The 19,838-nt window shown below is 47.0% G+C and overlaps 12 protein-coding genes across 12 annotated transcripts; 4 read left to right on the top strand and 8 right to left on the bottom strand.

The window, feature by feature from the left end:
- Positions 1 to 282: 282 nt before the first annotated feature.
- On the bottom strand, positions 283 to 1,106 carry BGW36DRAFT_386552 (uncharacterized protein). Its single transcript, XM_046217015.1, has one exon. The coding sequence runs from the start codon at positions 954 to 956 to the stop codon at positions 387 to 389; it is 570 nt and encodes a 189-aa protein (XP_046067912.1). The 5' UTR covers positions 957 to 1,106; the 3' UTR covers positions 283 to 386.
- Positions 1,107 to 2,691: 1,585 nt separating this feature from the next.
- BGW36DRAFT_347873 (uncharacterized protein) lies at positions 2,692 to 3,373 on the bottom strand (the record flags this gene model as incomplete). The annotated part of the gene is made up of 2 exons (XM_046213248.1): positions 2,692 to 2,969; positions 3,015 to 3,373. The coding sequence occupies 2 exons, from the start codon at positions 3,371 to 3,373 to the stop codon at positions 2,726 to 2,728; spliced, it is 603 nt and encodes a 200-aa protein (XP_046067911.1). The 3' UTR covers positions 2,692 to 2,725.
- A 287-nt stretch (positions 3,374 to 3,660) lies between these two features.
- Positions 3,661 to 4,241, bottom strand: BGW36DRAFT_431155 (uncharacterized protein; the record flags this gene model as incomplete). Its single annotated transcript, XM_046220946.1, has 2 exons — positions 3,661 to 4,074; positions 4,125 to 4,241. 2 exons carry the CDS (start codon positions 4,239 to 4,241, stop codon positions 3,661 to 3,663), a joined length of 531 nt encoding a protein of 176 aa, XP_046067910.1.
- Positions 4,242 to 5,418: 1,177 nt separating this feature from the next.
- BGW36DRAFT_362938 (uncharacterized protein) lies at positions 5,419 to 6,054 on the bottom strand (the record flags this gene model as incomplete). The annotated part of the gene is made up of 3 exons (XM_046214420.1): positions 5,419 to 5,721; positions 5,773 to 5,989; positions 6,026 to 6,054. The coding sequence occupies 3 exons, from the start codon at positions 6,052 to 6,054 to the stop codon at positions 5,419 to 5,421; spliced, it is 549 nt and encodes a 182-aa protein (XP_046067909.1).
- Positions 6,055 to 7,103: 1,049 nt separating this feature from the next.
- Positions 7,104 to 7,445, bottom strand: BGW36DRAFT_431153 (uncharacterized protein; the record flags this gene model as incomplete). Its single annotated transcript, XM_046220945.1, has 2 exons — positions 7,104 to 7,217; positions 7,266 to 7,445. 2 exons carry the CDS (start codon positions 7,443 to 7,445, stop codon positions 7,104 to 7,106), a joined length of 294 nt encoding a protein of 97 aa, XP_046067908.1.
- Positions 7,446 to 7,636: 191 nt separating this feature from the next.
- BGW36DRAFT_303578 (acyl transferase/acyl hydrolase/lysophospholipase) lies at positions 7,637 to 10,848 on the bottom strand (the record flags this gene model as incomplete). The annotated part of the gene is made up of 5 exons (XM_046211891.1): positions 7,637 to 8,627; positions 8,755 to 8,809; positions 8,858 to 9,232; positions 9,281 to 9,823; positions 9,876 to 10,848. The coding sequence occupies 5 exons, from the start codon at positions 10,846 to 10,848 to the stop codon at positions 7,637 to 7,639; spliced, it is 2,937 nt and encodes a 978-aa protein (XP_046067907.1).
- A 355-nt stretch (positions 10,849 to 11,203) lies between these two features.
- On the bottom strand, positions 11,204 to 11,867 carry BGW36DRAFT_386537 (uncharacterized protein). Its single transcript, XM_046217014.1, has 2 exons — positions 11,518 to 11,867; positions 11,204 to 11,467 (listed from the first exon to the last, which is right to left on the bottom strand). The coding sequence occupies exons 1-2, from the start codon at positions 11,841 to 11,843 to the stop codon at positions 11,335 to 11,337; spliced, it is 459 nt and encodes a 152-aa protein (XP_046067906.1). The 5' UTR covers positions 11,844 to 11,867; the 3' UTR covers positions 11,204 to 11,334.
- Positions 11,868 to 12,568: 701 nt separating this feature from the next.
- Positions 12,569 to 13,976, top strand: BGW36DRAFT_347867 (uncharacterized protein; the record flags this gene model as incomplete). The annotated part of the gene is made up of 3 exons (XM_046213247.1): positions 12,569 to 13,138; positions 13,194 to 13,590; positions 13,643 to 13,976. The coding sequence occupies exons 1-3, from the start codon at positions 12,619 to 12,621 to the stop codon at positions 13,974 to 13,976; spliced, it is 1,251 nt and encodes a 416-aa protein (XP_046067905.1). The 5' UTR covers positions 12,569 to 12,618.
- A 693-nt stretch (positions 13,977 to 14,669) lies between these two features.
- BGW36DRAFT_431149 (uncharacterized protein) lies at positions 14,670 to 15,251 on the top strand (the record flags this gene model as incomplete). Its single annotated transcript, XM_046220944.1, has 1 exon — positions 14,670 to 15,251. One exon carries the CDS (start codon positions 14,670 to 14,672, stop codon positions 15,249 to 15,251), a length of 582 nt encoding a protein of 193 aa, XP_046067904.1.
- A 242-nt stretch (positions 15,252 to 15,493) lies between these two features.
- BGW36DRAFT_431148 (uncharacterized protein) lies at positions 15,494 to 15,877 on the top strand (the record flags this gene model as incomplete). Its single annotated transcript, XM_046220943.1, has 1 exon — positions 15,494 to 15,877. One exon carries the CDS (start codon positions 15,494 to 15,496, stop codon positions 15,875 to 15,877), a length of 384 nt encoding a protein of 127 aa, XP_046067903.1.
- A 255-nt stretch (positions 15,878 to 16,132) lies between these two features.
- BGW36DRAFT_431147 (uncharacterized protein) lies at positions 16,133 to 17,043 on the top strand (the record flags this gene model as incomplete). The annotated part of the gene is made up of 2 exons (XM_046220942.1): positions 16,133 to 16,285; positions 16,336 to 17,043. 2 exons carry the CDS (start codon positions 16,133 to 16,135, stop codon positions 17,041 to 17,043), a joined length of 861 nt encoding a protein of 286 aa, XP_046067902.1.
- A 1,652-nt stretch (positions 17,044 to 18,695) lies between these two features.
- On the bottom strand, positions 18,696 to 19,634 carry BGW36DRAFT_400054 (uncharacterized protein; the record flags this gene model as incomplete). Its single annotated transcript, XM_046218598.1, has 5 exons — positions 18,696 to 18,730; positions 18,777 to 18,844; positions 18,892 to 19,009; positions 19,056 to 19,431; positions 19,485 to 19,634. 5 exons carry the CDS (start codon positions 19,632 to 19,634, stop codon positions 18,696 to 18,698), a joined length of 747 nt encoding a protein of 248 aa, XP_046067901.1.
- Between the last annotated feature and the right edge of the window lie 204 nt (positions 19,635 to 19,838).

The following is a 19,838-nucleotide window of genomic DNA, read 5'->3' as shown; positions in this document are numbered from 1 at the left end:
GCTTTGACGTACACGCCTATGCCAGGTACAGGTGGGTCTCCAGGCTGATCTATGCTAATCAGGCTCTTTCGTCGGCCAAGTCCGGAACATTCTGGTCTTGTCCGCGCTTGCCCTGCCGGTCAATTTGTTTGCAGTAATGAGCAACTGTGAAGAGTTCACGGAGGTTAACGTTTGTTGTGGCTGCTTGGTTGAACATGCTCCAAGAACAGCATCCCAGCGGGACGTTTTGAATTATGGATTTCATATTTATTGTTCGCTATTTGTCTCAACTACTAGCAATATATACAAGCTACGGTACACTCAACAGAAGAATAAACTTGAAATTCAAAAAGCCACAATCAGCCTAAAACAGCCTCGAACGACAAGGCATCCTGCAAGATATTCACCTATTTCTGCTTCATTTCGTTGATGGAAGTGGTCAGCTCCCCCATCTTGGTCATCAGCTCGGCCATCTTTTCTTCGAACGATAATACCCTATCAGTAGCCGCCTTGATCGAGCTTACTTCGTCACGAAGCTTATCCAAATCGTTGCGAAGAGATTGTGTGGCCTCATTAGAAGGATTGCTGGATCTTGTCGTACGAATATCAGGGTTTGCCGCAGCAGGTGCCGCCGCTGGCTTCCCTTCACCCTCCAAAGGCATTCGGAATGAGGGTTTCTCACCGAGATCCTTCCAGTAGTTATCAATTCGACGAACCGCGTCGTTGCCGTACAAGTTGACAAACGTGGATCTTTTAAATACATCGTACCAGCCCGTCTTGAGATCCGGGTCGCGAATACCGATCACGCAGTACTCCGCCGGCATTATTCTCTTCGACTTGGTCGAATCAGACCGTCGTGCTGCACCTAAGAAGTACAGGTATGGGGTCCCATCTTTCTTCTCCAATTTTCGCAGTGTGTTGAAGTATTGCTTGGTATATTTGATGCCGTATTTTTCCTCGCCGTAGTAGGTTCCCATCTTGACCTTTTTATCATTTCCCTCCGCAACGTAGGCATTGGTGGCGGCTTCTCCGATGTCCTTCCCAGTCTTGATATAATAGCGACCATCTGTTTCCACCAAAAAGTTGTACCTGGCTGACACGATGTTGTTCTTCTCATCTCTCTTCACAAAGAATTCGTTATACCGGTGGATTATCCCCCATCTGGAGTGGCCCCCGATTCACATTCGATTTCCATCTTTGTCGACGTCGGGACTCTGGCCAGCATCTCGTCTAGCGAGCCAGGCATGGGAAATTGCCATGAGGTTGGGTAGTAGTTTTTTAGAAGATATTTTCGCAATTCTTCATTGAGATATTCCAGCGCTTTACGGGCATCGGCGCGCGAAGGATTTTCAGCCAGCTTTGTGAAAAGAGGAACAGCTCTCGTAGAAAACACCGATAATTCACCTATAGGGATTCGTAACATTTCAACACCCTTTTCGTCAATGTGTGTTGAATTATGAATTTCGATCTCATCGTTGATTTCGTCAAGAGGTTTAGTAGCGTCATCCGTGAAATTCTGAGTTCGGAGCAATTCCAGAATCACTGGCGAGGCTTTTTCATACAACGCCAAAGTTTCCGCGTCTGGTTCTGGCCTTGTACCCTCTGTCATTTCAACATCCTCCTTCTTGGCGTCTTCCATGGCTTGATCAAGAACTGCGGTGGTGTCAGTGGGAGCCGCCGATGAGTTAGAAAACTTACCTTTCCGCGCCTCAACTGCTCCCTCCCCCTTGAACCTGTCAGGGTTGACAAAAACTCTCAACAATTCATATTTATCCTCAGGGGTCTCATCATCGCTGTGTCTATCGAGAATGACTAGGGCCGAAGAGTCCTTTTCATCCAGAACCCGCTTCACTTCTTCCTGGCACTTCGCGAAATACGCAGCGAGAACCGCTTCCGCTTTGCGAGCCTCTGAAGTGGTCAGTATCAGTCTGCTCTCCTCTCTGTGGGCATGGTCATACTCTCCAAAGCACCTGCCGCTCCCTCCATCTTCTCTACTTCTGCCTGTTCAAGGCTCTTTAGAAGGCGAGGAGTGCGGTTGGAAAACTCCTCTGAATTTTTCACTTCTAGAATATTATAGGGATTTTCGTCCTCATTCTGAATGTGATCAATTATCTTGGTCAGTCGTTCACGTTTTACATCATCTTTATCGTCCTCTTTTGGAAGCTCCTGGATTTCTGGCTCGGGCGAATTTTCAGGCGTGTGTCGGTCCCAGTAAAGTACCCCCTTTGCCTGGGTAGCCTTCACCGCTTCGGCAAGTAATTGCTCGTTGTTACTGACTGCTGCGGCCATGATGGATTTCAGAGAGATTTTTGAATGCGATGTAAAGGAAAAGGTTTGACTGATGCTGGGAAGAACTGGACCTGGGGAAATAGGGCCTTTTATATTTCGAACCAGGCCTTGAGGAAAATGTGCAGCGTGCAGTCAAATAGGAGTACCACGCAAAAGTTTCAATTGACAGCTTGATTCTTTCACTCCGAACTAACAAATCGAAATTACCCACGATTTCAGCTACATCGATATGGTAAATGGTAAGTGTTTCAACGGTATGTGTCGGGTTCAAAAGTTTTCATTTGAGCAGCTACGAACTGTTTCAGGTATATTTACGGACCGGGTAGGGTACAGTTTTCGAGATTTGCATCGTTTATCGGATTCTATATGTTGATCCTCTAATCATACAGTCAAAATTGTATGTTTTCCTTTCCAGATATGACCGTTTCATCCGGCCAATAATTCTGTTCACCATGAGCTACATATCTAGTTGTCTTCGCCATCTCTGTCGAGCAGCTTCCAGCATGAATCTCTCATGTTCCTTCTTGACCGTAGCTAATCGAAAGAACTGAAAATACCCAATGAGCGCTAATGATGTGGCGGCTGCGGAAGACGTGACTGACACGGTCAGAATTGCCATAATGGACCAGTCCCCATGCCGAGCAGTATAAACGTTGATCAGCGTTGTGAGTAGACCGATAACCGCGCTGGATAACGTGGGTCTACAGTCGAATTAGAATTTCTCTCCTAAGATCTTTTATACATACCGAAAAAGCTTTGCTAGCCAAATGTAGTTATTCCTCCGTATCCAAGCTAGCCATGACATTCCGGAAGCTCCGATGAAGAGAAAGATGCAGGAAATTGCGATGAGTGGTGGGTTTTGGATGGTACGAATTACCACACTCGAACTATTTTTAAGGGTGGTCGAGCTTTCAAGCGAGGTGAAGGTTCCAGGGACGACGAGGTATCCGGCCAAGAGGAGCCACTGAAAAAAGGCCGCTAGGACGGTGTGTGTCAATGGAATTCGGTCGACTTCGAGCAACATATTCGTGTATCGAGTTTGGATGGTTGGTTCCCCGCCAGGCCGGGAGACCGTTCCCCGGTTCTGTAGGTGGAAGGAGGACATATTGCGTATGAAGATTTGGGACATACACTGAGTGGAATAACTTCCATTAGGGCCGTACTGGCCTTTTAAATTGTCTACGCGAGGATGGAGTACCAGTTCCAGAGCTTCGTATCAGTCGGGCATGCCGATTGATATGAAATCGTTTAGTGGTATACACAATATCATACGGGTTTCAGTGCTATAGACTGTGTCTAATCTGCTTTGGCCTAACAATCCTTAATTTGATAACACTATCTCCTAGGGTTCTTTTGCCCTCGGCAGTTAACGCCACACTCCCGTTTCTGCTACTAACACCTGGGCCGGATAAATAACGCGCTGGCTTTGACCGCATCGATCAACTCCCCATTACCAGTTCCCGGGACCTGAATAGACCCAGTGAGATATATTTTGCGGCCTTCAATCTTTTCTGGCCATGCACTTAGTCGAATCGGCACCCCAGGCGAAACGGAACGTAAAAATGTAGTGTTGAGATAGGCTGTCATTGCTGGGATCGGCTGACAGCAATCCGCCAAAATATGATCAAGGAGAAGTGTCAGGTATCCACCGAAGAGCTTTCCATCATAGTAACACATCTGCTGATGCACGTTCAACTTGATGAGGGCCTCCACCCTATGTCCTAATGGATGTCGATGGAATGTAGGATTGTAACCATCAAGGAGGGTACGTAAGAGATTTTTTGGGGTATCGATCACAGGACGTGCCTACTAATGGTTAAACCAGTGGAAATTTCATGACATTAAACTGCTCTTACGGATATGCTATTCGGGTGACGTCTATCGCCATCGTGAGAGAGGATTGTGTGGTACAGCTGCATCTGCTGCTGGTACCGGAACGTCTTTTGGATCGCACTCCTAGCTGGTGGTAACATGTCTTCGACTGATGAATGGTACTATGGAAAGTGTTGATGAAGTCGCAGGTTGGAGTTCCTAGAGGCATTGTGCTCATGTTTCGTCGGTACTCTGTCATTAAAATACAAAAGCGGATCTTATCTAGGCCTTCCCGGTTTGCTTGTTAATTAGAGTTGGTAACCACGACCGATTTGCAACTAGCAACCACTTGCAACTAACAACCGATCGACAGCTGACGACTAATTTGTCGCGTTTAAGGTGCCACAAAAATATTAATTTTCTCGGATTCTGCTAACTCCCGATGGCTGCTCGTTTACATCTTCAAGGAATCCCGATTCATATGGACAACCTGGCAATACGAAGCAGAAGTTTTCTTCAAGAAAGCCGGCTAACACTATTACGAAATACTGCTAGAAAGGTTCTTGCGCTCGAAGAAACCAATCGATTGCTAGAGACAAGGAACAAGGAATTATATTTTACAATTCAGAAGCTGGTAGTACTTTTGAGACGAGTTAGATATCAGAAGAGAAACGCTTGATTTTTTGGCAGATATTTAAACAGTTTCGATTCTCAACACTAAAACCAGATACATTGAAGAACTTCTCGCAACCTCATTACACTATGCAGCTTCGAAATGTCCTATTCTTTCCTGTTGGTATTATTGTTCCTTTTGCTCTTGCCATGTCAGCAACCGCCTATTCCTGTCCCAATTGGTATTAGTCCCTAATCTATGTCTCTTAGGCCAAGGCCGAGTGCTCCTAGTTACGGTGTATCTACGCATTCTCTGCTGGTATCAGTTACCTCGGGTTCTCCCTCGCAATCCACAACATGGAGCAGTCAATTGAGTGCCGCGTCCACCGGTGGCAATTACTTCAATTCCTCCTGGTCTCTTTTCATGGGGCGACCGGGTGCTATTCCAATAACCAATGCCCCCTTGTCCGGTGAGCCTGCCGTAACTTCAGGGGTGCATAGGGCTTCCGTATCCATTCGACCGCTCGTGGCATTCATCGCTCTACCGTTACTATTCTTTGTTCTACTCTTACTGTGACCTAAGAGAACTTTCGGGAAAGACTGTATATGCAAAGGCCCACAGCGCGAACTACAGTGCGACCTCGAGTTGAGACTTGGTTTTTCATATATTTCTATGATATAGTTTCAGTGGAGAGAAAAAATACAACGGACTTAATACGTGCTAAATTAACAGTCTTGACCGTTGGAGGGGGCCATGGTCTCTCTCATTGACAGTAAGAGCGAGATCGCTTGATCTAGTAGACAAGGCTCAAACGACAGTTGTTGATACTTTTCCAGAAGTGTAGATAACCACATGACCTGGTCTTCTAGAGAGGAGATGGTCAATTGCGCTTGGTACAGATCGGACTTTTGATTTATGACTTCCATCTCTAACTCTGCCTTTTGTTGTGCCTCGACCCCCGCCAATTGTTCTGCCAACCTTAATTTGTTCGTAAGATAGACATTTTCCAATTCGAGATCATCCATGCGCTGTGCTTATATTAGTCCGTGAAGTAATAGTATGGTCTAGAGTATTATCACCAAGGTATGCTTTGGAACGGCTCGAAACGACTTGCCGATTTCTTGACACAGTTGCATATAAGCACCGACCGAGTGCTTACTGAGATGCCTATTGAATAGTGACTTGAGAGATGGGTCGTCGACGATCCATTCATAGGCGTCATCACTGGAAGTTTTGAGTCGAACCTCTGATGCGAGAATTTCAAGTCCTAGTGTTGTATCTGGGATGGGTGGGTTACTGTACCAAATAATGGTTTGTGGATGGCGTCCTTACTAATGTGAGATGCAAGGAGTTCTCGACATCTAGAACGCCACTCTGTGCGGTTAACATCTCCCTGTTGAGGTTGATCGATCATTGCACGAGATGGTCCTTTGGGTATTTAATATATAGGAAAGGAGCCAACATACACTATACCAGAGAATGAAGGGATCTAGATTATGCAGTTTTATAGACCTACTAAGTACATACATCCAGGCTCGAAGTACAGATCAATTGATCGTTCAGTTGATGCCCACTGGATAATGGAAGTGCATCCGTATGATCGCATACTCCCGTGGCTGAAATCTAACTTCCGATTGCTCCACTTCCCTTTCGTCTGCCACGTTCTAACAATATTCTCAAACCGGACGCTTCGCAGAATCCTTTCCGCAGCTGATACCGCTCGGTGGGATTACTCGATCAGACATGATACTGGCCACGACATAGTTCCCAGTTGGTACCTCGTTTCTTCCTGTCACCGAAGGCTAAACTGATTGGTGTTCATTTTGTAAAGACGGCAAAGATGATCGTGTGATGAAAATTTGCTGTCTCAGTCAGCCACCCTACCTCTGCCGCAGATCTAACTTCACACATGTCGTGACAACGTGGACAATGGTGACTTTGACCATTCATACCTGGACTCCCCTAAGTGTTTCTAGCAGTTCCCTGATGTCCTGAGCCGCGATGCTGTTCCTGGTATCCACTATGGCAAGATGGTCATAATCTGCTACATTGCTCACTATGGCTTCAAGCTTCCCGTCGGGGACCTGGAGAGGAATCAAAGGGTGTGAGTACGCGGCTTTAGCCACAAAGAATTTGTAGATGGCATCCTTGTAGATACTGAATATAAAGTGAACTAGTTGGAATAGAAGAAAAAAGGTAACCACTCCGCCAAGGACTAAGGAGTAAACTTCATTGAAATTCATCTTCGTTGTCATCATAACCACAGATCTTATTTCTCATTTTTCCTGTCACCATTTCTCAATGGGGTACGCTTCCAATAAATATGCCCAGCCCATGCCGTGACAGTTGAACCGGGATGGTGAGGCTAGTGGACCATATCCAGCTGACACTGCGATTTGTGACGGATGCTTTACAACAGTTCAGGAGGTTCCGGAAGCTCGAGCTCGACATTTGGCTCCGCTTCCGCAAGATATTCGCCCAAGTCATCGAGATTAAACCTCTCCATCATGAGGTACATGTCCTCCTTGTGAGATGTCAGTAGCAGTACATCTTCATTTGAATGTTTACTGACCAACTGTTCTTCAGCAGGTGGCCAGTCTCCACGGTTCCGTGTATTGATAATGACCGTTTCATCGCCGTGGTGAACGGCAACCAAGTATACGTCCACATCACACAAGGTACAAAGTTCGTAAACTTTTTTCAACAAGGTCCTCTTTCTCTTCGAGTATCTCAGTCTGTCGATGAATTTCATGATGACCACAGAGGGATAATAGAAGGATAAATGAAGTAATAATCGGAAATATTGGTGTGTAACAGGAAGCGGGATTGTTTCTCGTGAGATCATGGGAAACTATTGTTATTTATAGAGGACAAAGACCACAGGGAAGCTAATCAACATGTCCATTCTTGCTAGTAGCCAGTCAGGTCCCACTGCCTATCCATTCATGTATTTCCGGTACCCACGACTGGTCCAGAATCCTTTACTTCATCCACGATGCAAATTCGCTTATGTTTCCGCTCTTCTATAGACATGCTCGCACTCCGCTTAGGGCGTTCACCCCGAAATGGCATACACCCCGAGTCGCACGCAGCACACGGATGGGTTCCTGCTTTTCCATGGGCTTCTCCGCCAAACGGTAAGTCGAGTTGTTCTCTTCTTACTAATTTCGCGAGGGTGCCTGGAACGTTAATCCGCCACCGATTTTTGCTGCCGGATTTGAGATAGATCGCGATGGGCTGGTCCAGGCTTTGAGCAACGAGTGTGACTGGGCGACAGAACCGGCCACACAGGGGACAGATGTCTCGTTCACTCAGACGGGAGCCAAGGCGCCGACTGTCGGTCACGACCTCGAAAGGATCGCCCACCAGGCGTTCCATAATGGCGAGAATGGCACGAATGGGGCCTTTACATCGAATAATCCCGTGGACCCGCAATGGGCGACGTCTGTTCGGAGAGACCCTGTTGGGAGCGAAATAAAACCTCGCGGTCAGTAAATCTAGCGTTGCGATTTTAGCGAGGCGTGCAGTCTCTGGGTTTCGAATCACCAAGTTCCTGTAGTGATCCATCATTTCAATCGCATCCAATGACATTGATTCTCCTTCTAATACTACATCCACCCGTCGGAAATTCGAAGCAATCGACTGATCTAGCTGGCTATGCATTTCCCGCCACCTACTGTCGGAATCCATCGAAGTCATCCACGCGCTAAAAGCACGGCGAAGGAATCCATCACGAAAGACATGTCGAAAGTGGGGGCTGGACTCTGTATTCTGTCGAGGAAACTTACCTGTGCCCAGGGAGAGCATTCTCGCGGGCTCCTCACTCCGCGTCCATATTGTTCGACTGACACGGCGGGCGATTCCACCGGCGAAATTATCTGTTAAGCCACCGTCTTGAAGAGCACCCACGGCGAGATATGCGGGTGGGAAGAGACTTGACTAATTAGACACAGTGGATCCTGGCTGGTTGAGTCAGCGGACTTACAACGGGGCGGCCGCGGTCGCTCTCGCCCTGTGCACGGCGTTAGAAGTTAATGCGCCAAACAGATCGATCCACTTACGCTTCCCAGGCGCGGGGCTCATCTTCGATGTTCATTGGTCGAATCAATTGGTAGTCTCAGCCCTGGTGAGCAGTGGTCAACCGGGGAAAACGAAGAAACTTACCGCTATCATCTGTAGCGTGCCTGGTGGCGTTAAAGTTACCGATGACAATCGTTCTTGTTTTATTGGCAATATCGGTTGCCACTACGCCTATCTTCGTTCTTGAAATGGCTGATAAAACTGTAGGATTGCCGTGGAAGAAAGAATGGCTGCCGAAGAGATCTTTAAGGACCGTGTCAAATACCGAGCCGTCATAGCACCCATCATGCATAAACCATGAAGCGTATTGCCGGATTTGTCCGAAGATCTGTTGGGGTAGCCATGGAAGTGCGGGGCGACGTTTCTTACTGAATACGACGCGGGCAAGGCGGTCAAACATCTCCGCGCAGTCTGCCACCGGTAATTGCTTATCAAAAAGACCAATTCCCGCCAGGCCTCCTAACCACTAGGTCAGCGGATTCGCCGCCCCGTCAAGGAGCTACCTACCTGCACTGGGGCCGATGTGGAGGTCGACCAGATCTTGAAGCCGACAATCCTCGCCAAGGTGCTCCTGTACAAGGCTAAGAAATTGGAGAGGCATGACAACGCGGACACCACCGCCGTCGATGGCGAGAATAGTTGGGTCCATGGATGGTGGTAAAACGTCCATAACAAGAGAGATATGGGTGTGACAAAAGAGGCAGTGGTTCACACTGAAACGAAACTCCATATCCACCGCAGGGACGCCAAAGAGCCGAGCACAAAGGTCACAAAATGGGTGGTCACATGCCGTGGCGTGCTGCGCCGGACGAATGAGACAGTACAGGCACAGTCGATTGGACCTGACACCCGAGTAGTGCCTGTTTCTAGCTATAAGATCCCTTCTCACGACAACGGACGGGATGGCTCCGTTCTGGAGCAAACGAAATTGGTTGCTCATTTCCTGTTCCACCAAATTCAAGAGAATCTCCGAGGGAGGAGAATGCCCATGGTGTTTTAGTGCAAGTTTAGGCTGATAGAGTACCTGGAACACTAGCTTAGGGTTCATTGCTAGCGAGTGGGTCAGGAATCTGCTCTCAAGGAACGGAAGGGACGAACCTACGTGGCATTTCCGGACGGTAGTGATCCATGATTAGTGCCGACGCAATTGACTTTGCACAGTCAAGGTCGGTGAGATTCGCATCCATACAGGCATGATGATAATAATCGACGTGCAGCCCTAGATCTGGGGGAATCTCATCCGGGCCCCGGGAGGCACTGATCAAGTTAAATGGTTGTTCCCTGGTTTTAGAAAGATGTTGTAGCGCTAATTTGAGAACCTCGTCTAGGTGGGCTGCGGAGAGCCGGGCAATATGCTCGTGGCGCAGACGTTGTACTTCCTGAGATTGAGTTCGGATCAGAGTTTTTAAATGACCAAACTGAGGATCTGCATCGGAATTACTGTTTACGGCGAGTGGCGCTGCCACGATATGCGAAAACGTTTCTGACAGAGGATCTAGCGTCGCCCAGTTGTGGGGTAGTTTAGTGTTAGTGTCATGCACAATGATGAGTCGTGGGCGAAGCGCAACCGGAAGCGAGGTCGTAGTACGATAATTGGCCAAAAAGGTCACTACATTTTCGCCAAACGGCGAATCATCAATCCACACGCAGACGACATCGGCCAACCCAAAGAGTAATTGACCAATGAGGAGTGTTTTCACTTCACTAGCCGATGACGACGGCCACACGAGTGGATAATTCTGCCATTGCCGCCTACCGCGCCGCTCCGTCGGCTGCATCCATGGATCGCTATCGACGAATAGGATCGGGTTGCTCGATGTCAACGAGCTCACATCACTCCACAGATGAATCCCTCCATCGCATGCTGTCCTGGTGATTGCATTATCAGCAAACATTCCTCGAAGGGCTATGGTTTTCTTAGTTGAGCCGAGGAACACCCAGAGCATAGGGAACTGTTGGTGCCGCTCCGGCATTTGCTCTATCAAGCGACCAAGCGTGCCGCTATCGACAATCGAGAAGGCGCCGTCGTGACTAGCGCCCACCTCCAACCAACGGGAAGCCTGCCACCGTGTCATCTTGCTAATTTAGTTGTATGCACTTTGAAAATTCCTTGCAGGAAGCTAAGAGGAACGAACTAAATTCAACCGCGCGGACGACGATACCCTAATATATACCCTATCAACGAGTGGCAGCCGATCCAATGTCAATCACTGCCCACGCCTACCCGGCAGAAACCTTGCTGCTGTATCAGATGCAAACATCGGTTTCAAATAGTTGACAAAGATATCAGACTATTAGCTTAGACCATATCACGAAAGCCGCGCTGGTTTTGATGCACAACGTCCTCTTAGAAAGAATACCGTAGAGAGCAGACTAGGTACAGTAAGATGGATATACGTAAGCTGGTTAATAAGAAAATTTGAATTGCTTCTTTCTGTCTATGCTGGGAGGTATAATACGTGCTATCTAAGTATCAAGTATTGATGTAAACGAGACTAGCTGCCCTTACGGTCATGTCGAGCTGAACGCCAACATCTTGCAGCGATTTACTAACAATTGGACTAGGTCCCACGTCGACTTTTCTGTAAAACTCGAACCGCCGCATTTAGCTGTCTGCACCACGTTCGTACCATTATTTTGTTCTCTTCGCTCCTCTCCCTCTCCTCTTCATTTCTCCTCATTTCTCGCTGCAGGCTGGATATCAGATTAGTCGAAGGAATTTCCGGAAGAATATGCCAGCTCACTTCGTTTCTAAGAGGTGTACTCGCTCTGCGAGCTCACGTAGGAGTTGATCCTTCGGATCCAGGGTGATTTGCACTGGATGGGCCTCGGCAAATGAAGGTACCGAAGTTGGTGGAGTATGTGTCTCTGAAGATGATTCAATCTCTGCCGGATCTTCACTGGGTAGAGCAATTTCATTCCCTATAAAATCTACCGGGTCGTGTGGTTCGCTATTGTGAACCTGAGGCCAGTCCATCAGTGATTGCCAGAGATTGACGTCCACCAAATCATCGGATAGATTATTTGAAAAGGGGGTGTCCGATGGCATATTAGAAAAGTAAATGATCATTGCCTTCAGCAGCACATATGTGGGTTGAGATTTAAGTCAAGTGCAAGACTCGTCCCATTCGATCAGTCGTTCTTATAGCATAATTTTGAGATAAAAAGCCCATATAGCCACATAGCCCTCCTATGAAATGTGAAACTTGTGCCGGGTGAGCAATGAACGGGAAGAGGGGCCGGGGTTGTCATCGGCGATCCCGTTAGCCAGCGCCAGCCACTCGCAGCTGATTTGCTAGGGAAGTGTGAGGTCTATCTAAAGGACTTGGTATTGCTGATCGCACGTGTCAATCAAACTTGACTAATGTTGTGACTCAAAAATCAGACCCTTCGAGGTTGAGAACGCGGGGCAAGTGCCAGGAAGATCGTCCCGCTTCGACTGGAATTATTCATCTGGCCGTTATATCCGAAATGACAGTGAAGACCCTTACTGCGAGTCACTTGACCTATTTTTCCACCGCTCATATTGGATGCGATTCTGGACTCTCAGTTCGTACACTAGGCAGAATGTAGATGCTCGAAAATGGGAAGAGTTAGCGAAGCACTGGACATGGCTCATGCACTACTTCGCTGAGCGTGCCCTAGCCAGTTGGGCTGCTCAGGCAAGTATATGCACTACTTGAAGTGAGACTATATTGTTACTACATTCAGAGTTGGCTTCAAATACGCTAGTCCTCCCAGGCGTGTAGCAGTTGGCGGATCAACCATTCTTCCCATTACTTCTTCCCATTCACAGTCTTCTTCTCGTTCTCTTCCTTGATTCTGGGGATAGTTGCGAAACATCAATGGTGACCCTCGTCAATGACAACAGTGCTGGGGGGAGCCATGCAAATTTTGGCGAGCATGTGATCGCTGAATTTACTTCTCGCGAGCAACATCTTCGCTCTCTAAAACTGCTCGACGCTCCAGTCTCGGAGATTTCGTCTACATTAAGCGATTATATATCCGTGCTCTATCGGAACCTGAGTATTGCCCTGGGTCGTGGACAAACGTTAACCAGCACACGCCTTAGCAAAGGCTTAGAAAGTGTCTTTTCAAGCGCTGCACCAAACGTGATAAAAGGTCCCCCGATAAGCTGGACGGAGCTTGTCCTGTCCGTTGGGCCGTCCTTCCAAGGCATGGAACACTTAAGGATAGGGGAATCCGAAATCCACCTGCTTAAAGACGATTTCGACCTCATCTGCTCTGGCCGAGCTTGGCGATTTCTTTCTCCTTGGCCAGGTGCCGATGATTGCCAGACAGAACTCCAAGCCATTGACACATCTCTGGAGGAGTTATTCTCCTTGAAGCAATCCTTAAGTACAGGTGAGTCACATTAGAGGACTAACGGCACATGACATGGACTAAAGCTGGGATCCAGTTATGGAAAACATCTCATCGGTTGAATATCAGTTAGTCAACTGGAGGAATGAAGTCACCCAGCTTTATGAAGACCAACGCCTTTCGACGATCCCCAGAACTGCGGAGCTATATCGTGGATGCACTCGGCAGCGCCTTAATCAGAATGATGTTCTTGAAGCCGCAACCTCGGGAGGAGATGCAAATCTTAGCCATTTGTGCCAAACTTCGGCGATGACAGAATCATCAGCTACGCCTTTGCCCGTGGAAAGCACGGAAGAGCAATCTAATAGGGATTTATCAATTTCAGCGTTGACTCAAAGTTCCAGTCCGTCCAGAAGCTCTGAGCCGGCAAGGGACGCTATAACCGGAAGCGAAGTCGAATTACGTGGCTCGAATTTTATTCGAACTCTAAGCACGTGAGTGATCTAACACCAGTCATCTAAACTTCATTCTGTTGATTTCCCAAAGCCTCCTGGATGACTCAGACAATGCCCAAATAATATGGTGGTCAAGCGACGGATGTTCCTTCTCCATCGCCGAGAAGAGTAAATTTCCACCGGAGCTGCTTATCCGTCTAGAGGTCGCCACCTACGAGGCTTTGATCCGGCGGCTGTACTACTATGGATTTCACAAGTGTGATGGTGCCTTCTATCATGAGCTTTTCATCCGAGGTCAGTCCAAGTCTTTACATAAGATTCGGCCGAAACATCGCAGTGCTTCGGATCTCCGTTCTAGTTCCCAACGCCGACCTCGGGTGAAGGTAATTCGAAGAAAGCGGAATATCGGGTCCACACTAGAGTGAATGTATGCTGTATCCTAGTTCTTTATTGCTATTACAATAGAAAAATACGGTCAGAATCAGAAGGCTAGAATGAGCGATATAAATTAGGGGGCCGGGTCAGGGCCTGTCAGAAAGCTGTTAGTTAATCCTCTGACAGGGACATATACCCCCAGTGATTTGATTGGTCTGTATAATAGTCTGGAATTCCAATCGTACTGGCCTAGGGCGCTTTCTCTCCGTTTCCTGGGTATATTATTAATATGCATGGCTTCGTCTCCGGTTGTGAGACCTTGCGAAACCTAAACCTAACCGAAATCCCTAATTCAGACCCACTTCGTTGGGATAGGAACAATGCATGAACTAGATGTAAACGCGAATGGAAAGTGTGACCAAATGACTACTCTGAACACATGAGAACTCTGACCAAATGGAAACTCTGACCAAATGAGAGCTGTAGGCAAAGCGGTAATATGAGCATGGCACAAGTTGTGGAACCGTTTTGGAATATTTTCAAGTGGTAAGCAGAGACTGGTAACCAGGAATTTACGTGTCGATCGGCACTCATAAAATACATTTTAAACCACTTCATAAGCCACAAATCATAGAACATATTTGATATCATCTTATTCATTTCACCAGGCCTACTGTGGAATTGTTTGATTAAACAATTGGCTGTCACAAGTGCTCGACCTCTTTGCTCGGTTGACCTAGGAAATGGACACCCACAACACCCACACCGAGTGTCTTCTTTGCGGGGTGGTTCAGGTACTTTCGGCTTGGCAAGACTCACACTCTACCTACAAAGCATATATGGAAGCCCAGCTCGAACAGAAGTCGGCAGAATGCCAACATCTCCATGAGAGGGCGAATCAGTACCAGGTGTCTCTAACACGCGCTAGACAGAGACAAGGCGACCTCGAGGCACACGTTTCCCAATTGAATGCTCAGGAGCAATCTCTCCTCAAGACAATTTTTGAAGAGCAAACGAAAGCTGGAGAGTTGGAAAATCGATATGCGACTTTATATAGCGTTAATGAAACTTTACTGCAACTTCTCGCAGACGATCAGTCTGAATCAGACGGCCAAACTTTCGATACTCAAGGGTTATTGTTGGCGAATCAGGAACAGCAGAGTGAAATTGATGAGTTGAGATTTAAAGTCGCGTCGCAAACCAGAATTATGAAGGAGGTGTCACTTATCCTACAGCAAGTCACCAATCCCGCGGTCCAGAATGAAACTATGGTCGAGAACCAAACACCAGTTCATGCCGACGAATGTTCCTGTGGATCCTGCTGAAGAGCGATCTGTGGGGATTCTGGCATGTGATGTTCCAGTTGTGGATGTTTCAGTTGGAGCAAGTGAGCCAGTTTGTCGATCATGTCTTTCTGATTCTGCGTCGAAAATGGTATAGATTCCGTAACGTGAGCCAGACTCTGGCTGAAATTGGCGTCGCAAGCGGTTTCATCTTGTACATATATGATCTTTTATTTCCGTCCTAGCAATCATTGGATTTGTGTACTCTCTTCATCCCAGGAACCATGGCTCAAACTCCGAATAAGCTCTATCCCATTGAAGAGGAGATTACGCCTCTCGATCATCAAATTCTCCGCGCTGGGGGATCTAGTTCCAACCTCGAGCGACTCCCATCGCGTCTGCAACAATCGAAGCACCAACGGTCTACAAGCCTCCGGGAGGAGATCGAAGAACTGGCGTACGAAAATAGCTATTTGAAGGCGGAGCTCGCTTGGAATCAGGAAGCACGGCGTGCTCTCATGGAGTTGCATGAGAAGACCTTTGAGGCTGCTACTATGATCAGAGAATCTCTGATCCGGGTTAACGACCGCCTACGTCAATGTGAGGATCGGTATTTGGAACTGTGGGGAGTTCCACCAGATAAACGAATGAGTGAGATGGGGATTTGAGAAGAAAGTGGTGTCAAGGCCGTATGTATGCTGTGACTGGTTGGTATCGCCTCGCCAATTTATTATCATTTGAACATGAATTTGGAACTGAATGAAATTTCTACACATCGTATATTAAGTTCCGAAACACATACAATCTTGTCGTAAAAATTTCTATAATGTAGCCTGCTATATAAAGACACTTCAAGGCTCATATTTGATTCCTTGACACGAATCTTTAGATAGCGACCAAAGCAATTCAATACCTAGTCATCCATGGCGTTCCTGGAAAATCCCTTGAAAACGCGCCTGCTCACTTACTGGGCAACACTAGTGGTTTTTATTATAGCTGGTGTTGTCTCAATTGTTCTAGCGCTCGTGGTACTTCTCGATCCTAACTTGAAAGGCTCAGGAATCGTAACACTCCAGGTATGTGGAGGAATATGCATTGCGGAACGAGTAACTAAACATGCAGCAAGGTTGGGATCGCTGCGCCAAGCCCAGAACTTCGTTTGTTTAAGGACAGTCCTCTTGGCCTTGGAATACCTCCTCCCATCGAGACCATTGCCGCAGGTGCGCCCACGGCGCTTGGTAGCGTGGTTACCGGAGTTCAGAGTGCCGTCGGATCAGAAGCTTCTGCGGCCCAGAGTGCCATTCAAAGTGCAGCCGCCGCTGTTGACTCTATCGAGCTGGGGAACATCTCAATCGGCACAGAAAATCTTTGTTTGGGTTTTAAAAATGGCAGAGTTGACTGTCGAGGTCTACCATTGAACATATCTTCCATTCTACCGGAGACGCTTTCCAGCGTACTTGGAGAAAGCCTGGAAACGCTCCAAACCATTGAGAATACATTGGTATCAGCCATTCTAGGAACTGTACGACGCTCACTTATTGCTGGAGTGGTTCTAGTGATCTCCTGTGCCATCTTGTCATTTTTCCACCGATCTACACAACGTCCATGGCAAAGAGTAACCATAATCTTGGTGAGTATTGTATGTCTAATCACTCCGTTTGTTATATCGACTGCTACGGTCCACGTGGTACTATCAAAGTTTGAGCGGTCCATCCGCGACCACTTGTCACAATTCTTCACTACTCAAAATGGTAGGGTCGGCACTTACTGCACAGCAGCACTAGTGTGTGCAACGGTGATGACGGTAGCCAGCATCGGTTTGATTTTAATGTGAATTGCTACCTACCCTTCCTCTATGAATGCAGGCAGTAGAAATCTTCTTCTACCTTGTCATCTGAAGATTTGTATTGGATTAAAACGTTTCTAACTTCCTGTCGTTATTATGTGTTGATGCGGTTCAGTTCATAGCTCGATATTCATTTGGTGATGGGTTCCGTTTCGTGACACTTCTCGTTTCATGATAGTTTTCGTTCCCAAGTTCAGCTCTGAAACAACGCAGTGGAATATATTTATACTCATATCCTTCCAGCTTATTTTCCGCATCACCATATGGCCTTGAGATTTTTTTCTTAGATCTAGTTCGTTCACCAATATCAATTATTTCACCCGGCTAAGGGACAAAGTCTGCCATGATATATCACAATAACAATCGCGCCGAAATGACATCTGTGAGATGCGTCTGTCGATACTGGTGCAGGATTAAGCTAAAGCTTCACAGCATCCCATGCAGCTATCCACACCGAGGGACAATATAGAGCGATATGAGGTAACAAATACTCCCAAATGTATCCCTTCCTTAGCTTTAACGAGGTTATAGCTCGCAAATGCTCTCGCTAGAAATATCTCCTCCCTATCAAGCCTAGACCCTGTTGAACTGCAGGAAACATTGGATCAACTAAAACTTCTTCTTCCGTCGAATTGTCTGATGTGTAATGAGCAAGACAATCAAATCAATATCCATTGGACTGGGCACAAGACCTATTTCCAGACTGTCCTTCAAGGCATGGATGGCGTTAATAATGACCTGATTACTTGCTGATATCCAAAACAGACACACCACAGACAATAAGTCCGGCTGTATTGCATGACACCCCTCATCCAGGTTATTTACAATCACACATGAGTTGCCAAAATGGCCCATGCTGCCATGTTGACCCCTTAGGCGGATGTCATTCCCATGTGGAGCAGGATATCACTGATTCAACTTCACCAAATTGCTTTGATGTGGAATTCGACAGCTTCGTCAATTGGGACCGATGGGTTGATGACTTGATAGAGAAATAGAGTCTCTCGATAAATAGCTCGTGCTTCCACTACCACTGAACCATATTATGTTTTAGTTGAAGACCAGGTTTCTGTCTAATAGCCTTTTGCCATAGTCCTCAAGATCGCGAAAATTAGAGTACGAAACATTCCCTAAGGGCAAGATCAATTAAATAGGTAAAAACAAGTAGCAGCTGTTAAAACGAAGTGATATGTAAGATTTGCCTGTTCAAGGTTTAGCCCGCGGCTGTTCAGGAACATTGCAACTGAATCCTCGGGATGTATTAGACTGAGACTTGATGAAATAAAAATGGCACTTGTGCAATGTAAAAGGCTATGCCTACCCATTGCGCACTACTCTATATGGATAGTAATCTCTTGTGTTCTCATAATACTGTTCGAGCGCAAGTCATGATCCGCGGAGGGCCGCTGGCCTGTGCTCTGGCCAACAGTAGTCTCCCACTGCGGAATACGGCGTAATCGTGGTGACTGCAGCTCGAACTGTCCAAATTTATGGGCATTACTGATTAGATATGATTTCCTCTTCTGGAGTGCCTTGTCCACCAAAGGAATGATTGCGGGAATGCATGCGGCGATGATGATGGCGTTAGATTCAACACTAAATTCCTTTAGCTCGGTATTGTGTCACCGACTAAATACCACTTACTTTGTCCATATAACAAGGTCCGCCGTACTATCTGCATCAATTTAGCACCGTCTGGGATGTTTAATCGCTCCTCTTACATGTGGAGTCCGACTCGTCCGCCAGTCCCGGAATACGGGTGCATTTGTAAACGGCAACTACAGCAGCACTAGGTATCCAATTAGAAGTCGAAGTATGGGATCATACCGTACTCACCAAGCCCCGAGAGAAAAAGCGGTAATCAAGCCAATCTTCTTCCTCTGTGCGATTTGCAACTTCCACATGATAACACCAGGGTATACCGCTAGGAATAAGTCTAAGAAAGCCGACAGTGCTACACAACGTTAGAATAGACGCCGGATCTGAAGAAATCCACTTACCTCCTGCAAAAAGTGAGTAGTTGACAAGAATCCACGGACTCCAACATCGTGCGCTGTTCAAGTTTACGGTCCACAAGGCTCTGGTTGGAGAACATTGCGCATAAATTATGACAATGCACCCCGAAATGATCATGCAACTCCCTCCTACAAATGACCATAAGAAGATTTTCCTCGGTCGTGATGGATTGAAAAGGCGGATGAGAAGAGCTACAACGCCTAGTTTGGGGACGGTGAATGACAGGATTCCCGGCGCAAATCCCGCCGTATTGAGCATGGCAGCCTTCTCAAATTGATCGCGTGTCAGTGTCTCAGAATGTCGGCCATTGCCGTAGCGCACCGCAGAGGTAGTCAGGCCGACAAAGATCAGTCCCAATATCTAGAAAAGTTAGCTCTGCAGCTTCCACAGAAGAGCGTCCAATGGAGACTAACCATGGACAGGCCAATTAAGTAGTCATCCAATCCCATTTTTTTCAAAATCTTTCCTCGTGTATATACCCTTGCAACTACAAATACCAATGCGGTAGATGTGGTTGCCCACATCACACCGAGAATGGTGGGTCCTTTATTTTGTTGCTCCATGATTCCTGCAATCTTAGCAATAAGAGGTATGGAAGTGTAATAGCTCAGCTTCTATCTGAATATCAAGTTACCAGGCGCTATATATGGCAAATTTGAAATTAATCACCCCATTTCCTCTGTCGACTGGGATTGTGTTCCTGTTGGTTACAGCAACCAGATAGAACCGCTAGCGGAACAGAATTAGTACAGAGCTCATATTAGTGC

The sequence above is a fragment of the Talaromyces proteolyticus genome (genome assembly GCF_021365285.1).
Source record: "Talaromyces proteolyticus strain PMI_201 chromosome Unknown BGW36scaffold_11, whole genome shotgun sequence".
Taxonomy (NCBI): domain Eukaryota; kingdom Fungi; phylum Ascomycota; class Eurotiomycetes; order Eurotiales; family Trichocomaceae; genus Talaromyces; species Talaromyces proteolyticus.
Note: the sequence above shows the minus strand (reverse complement) of the source record. Positions and strands in the feature narration are given on the sequence as shown.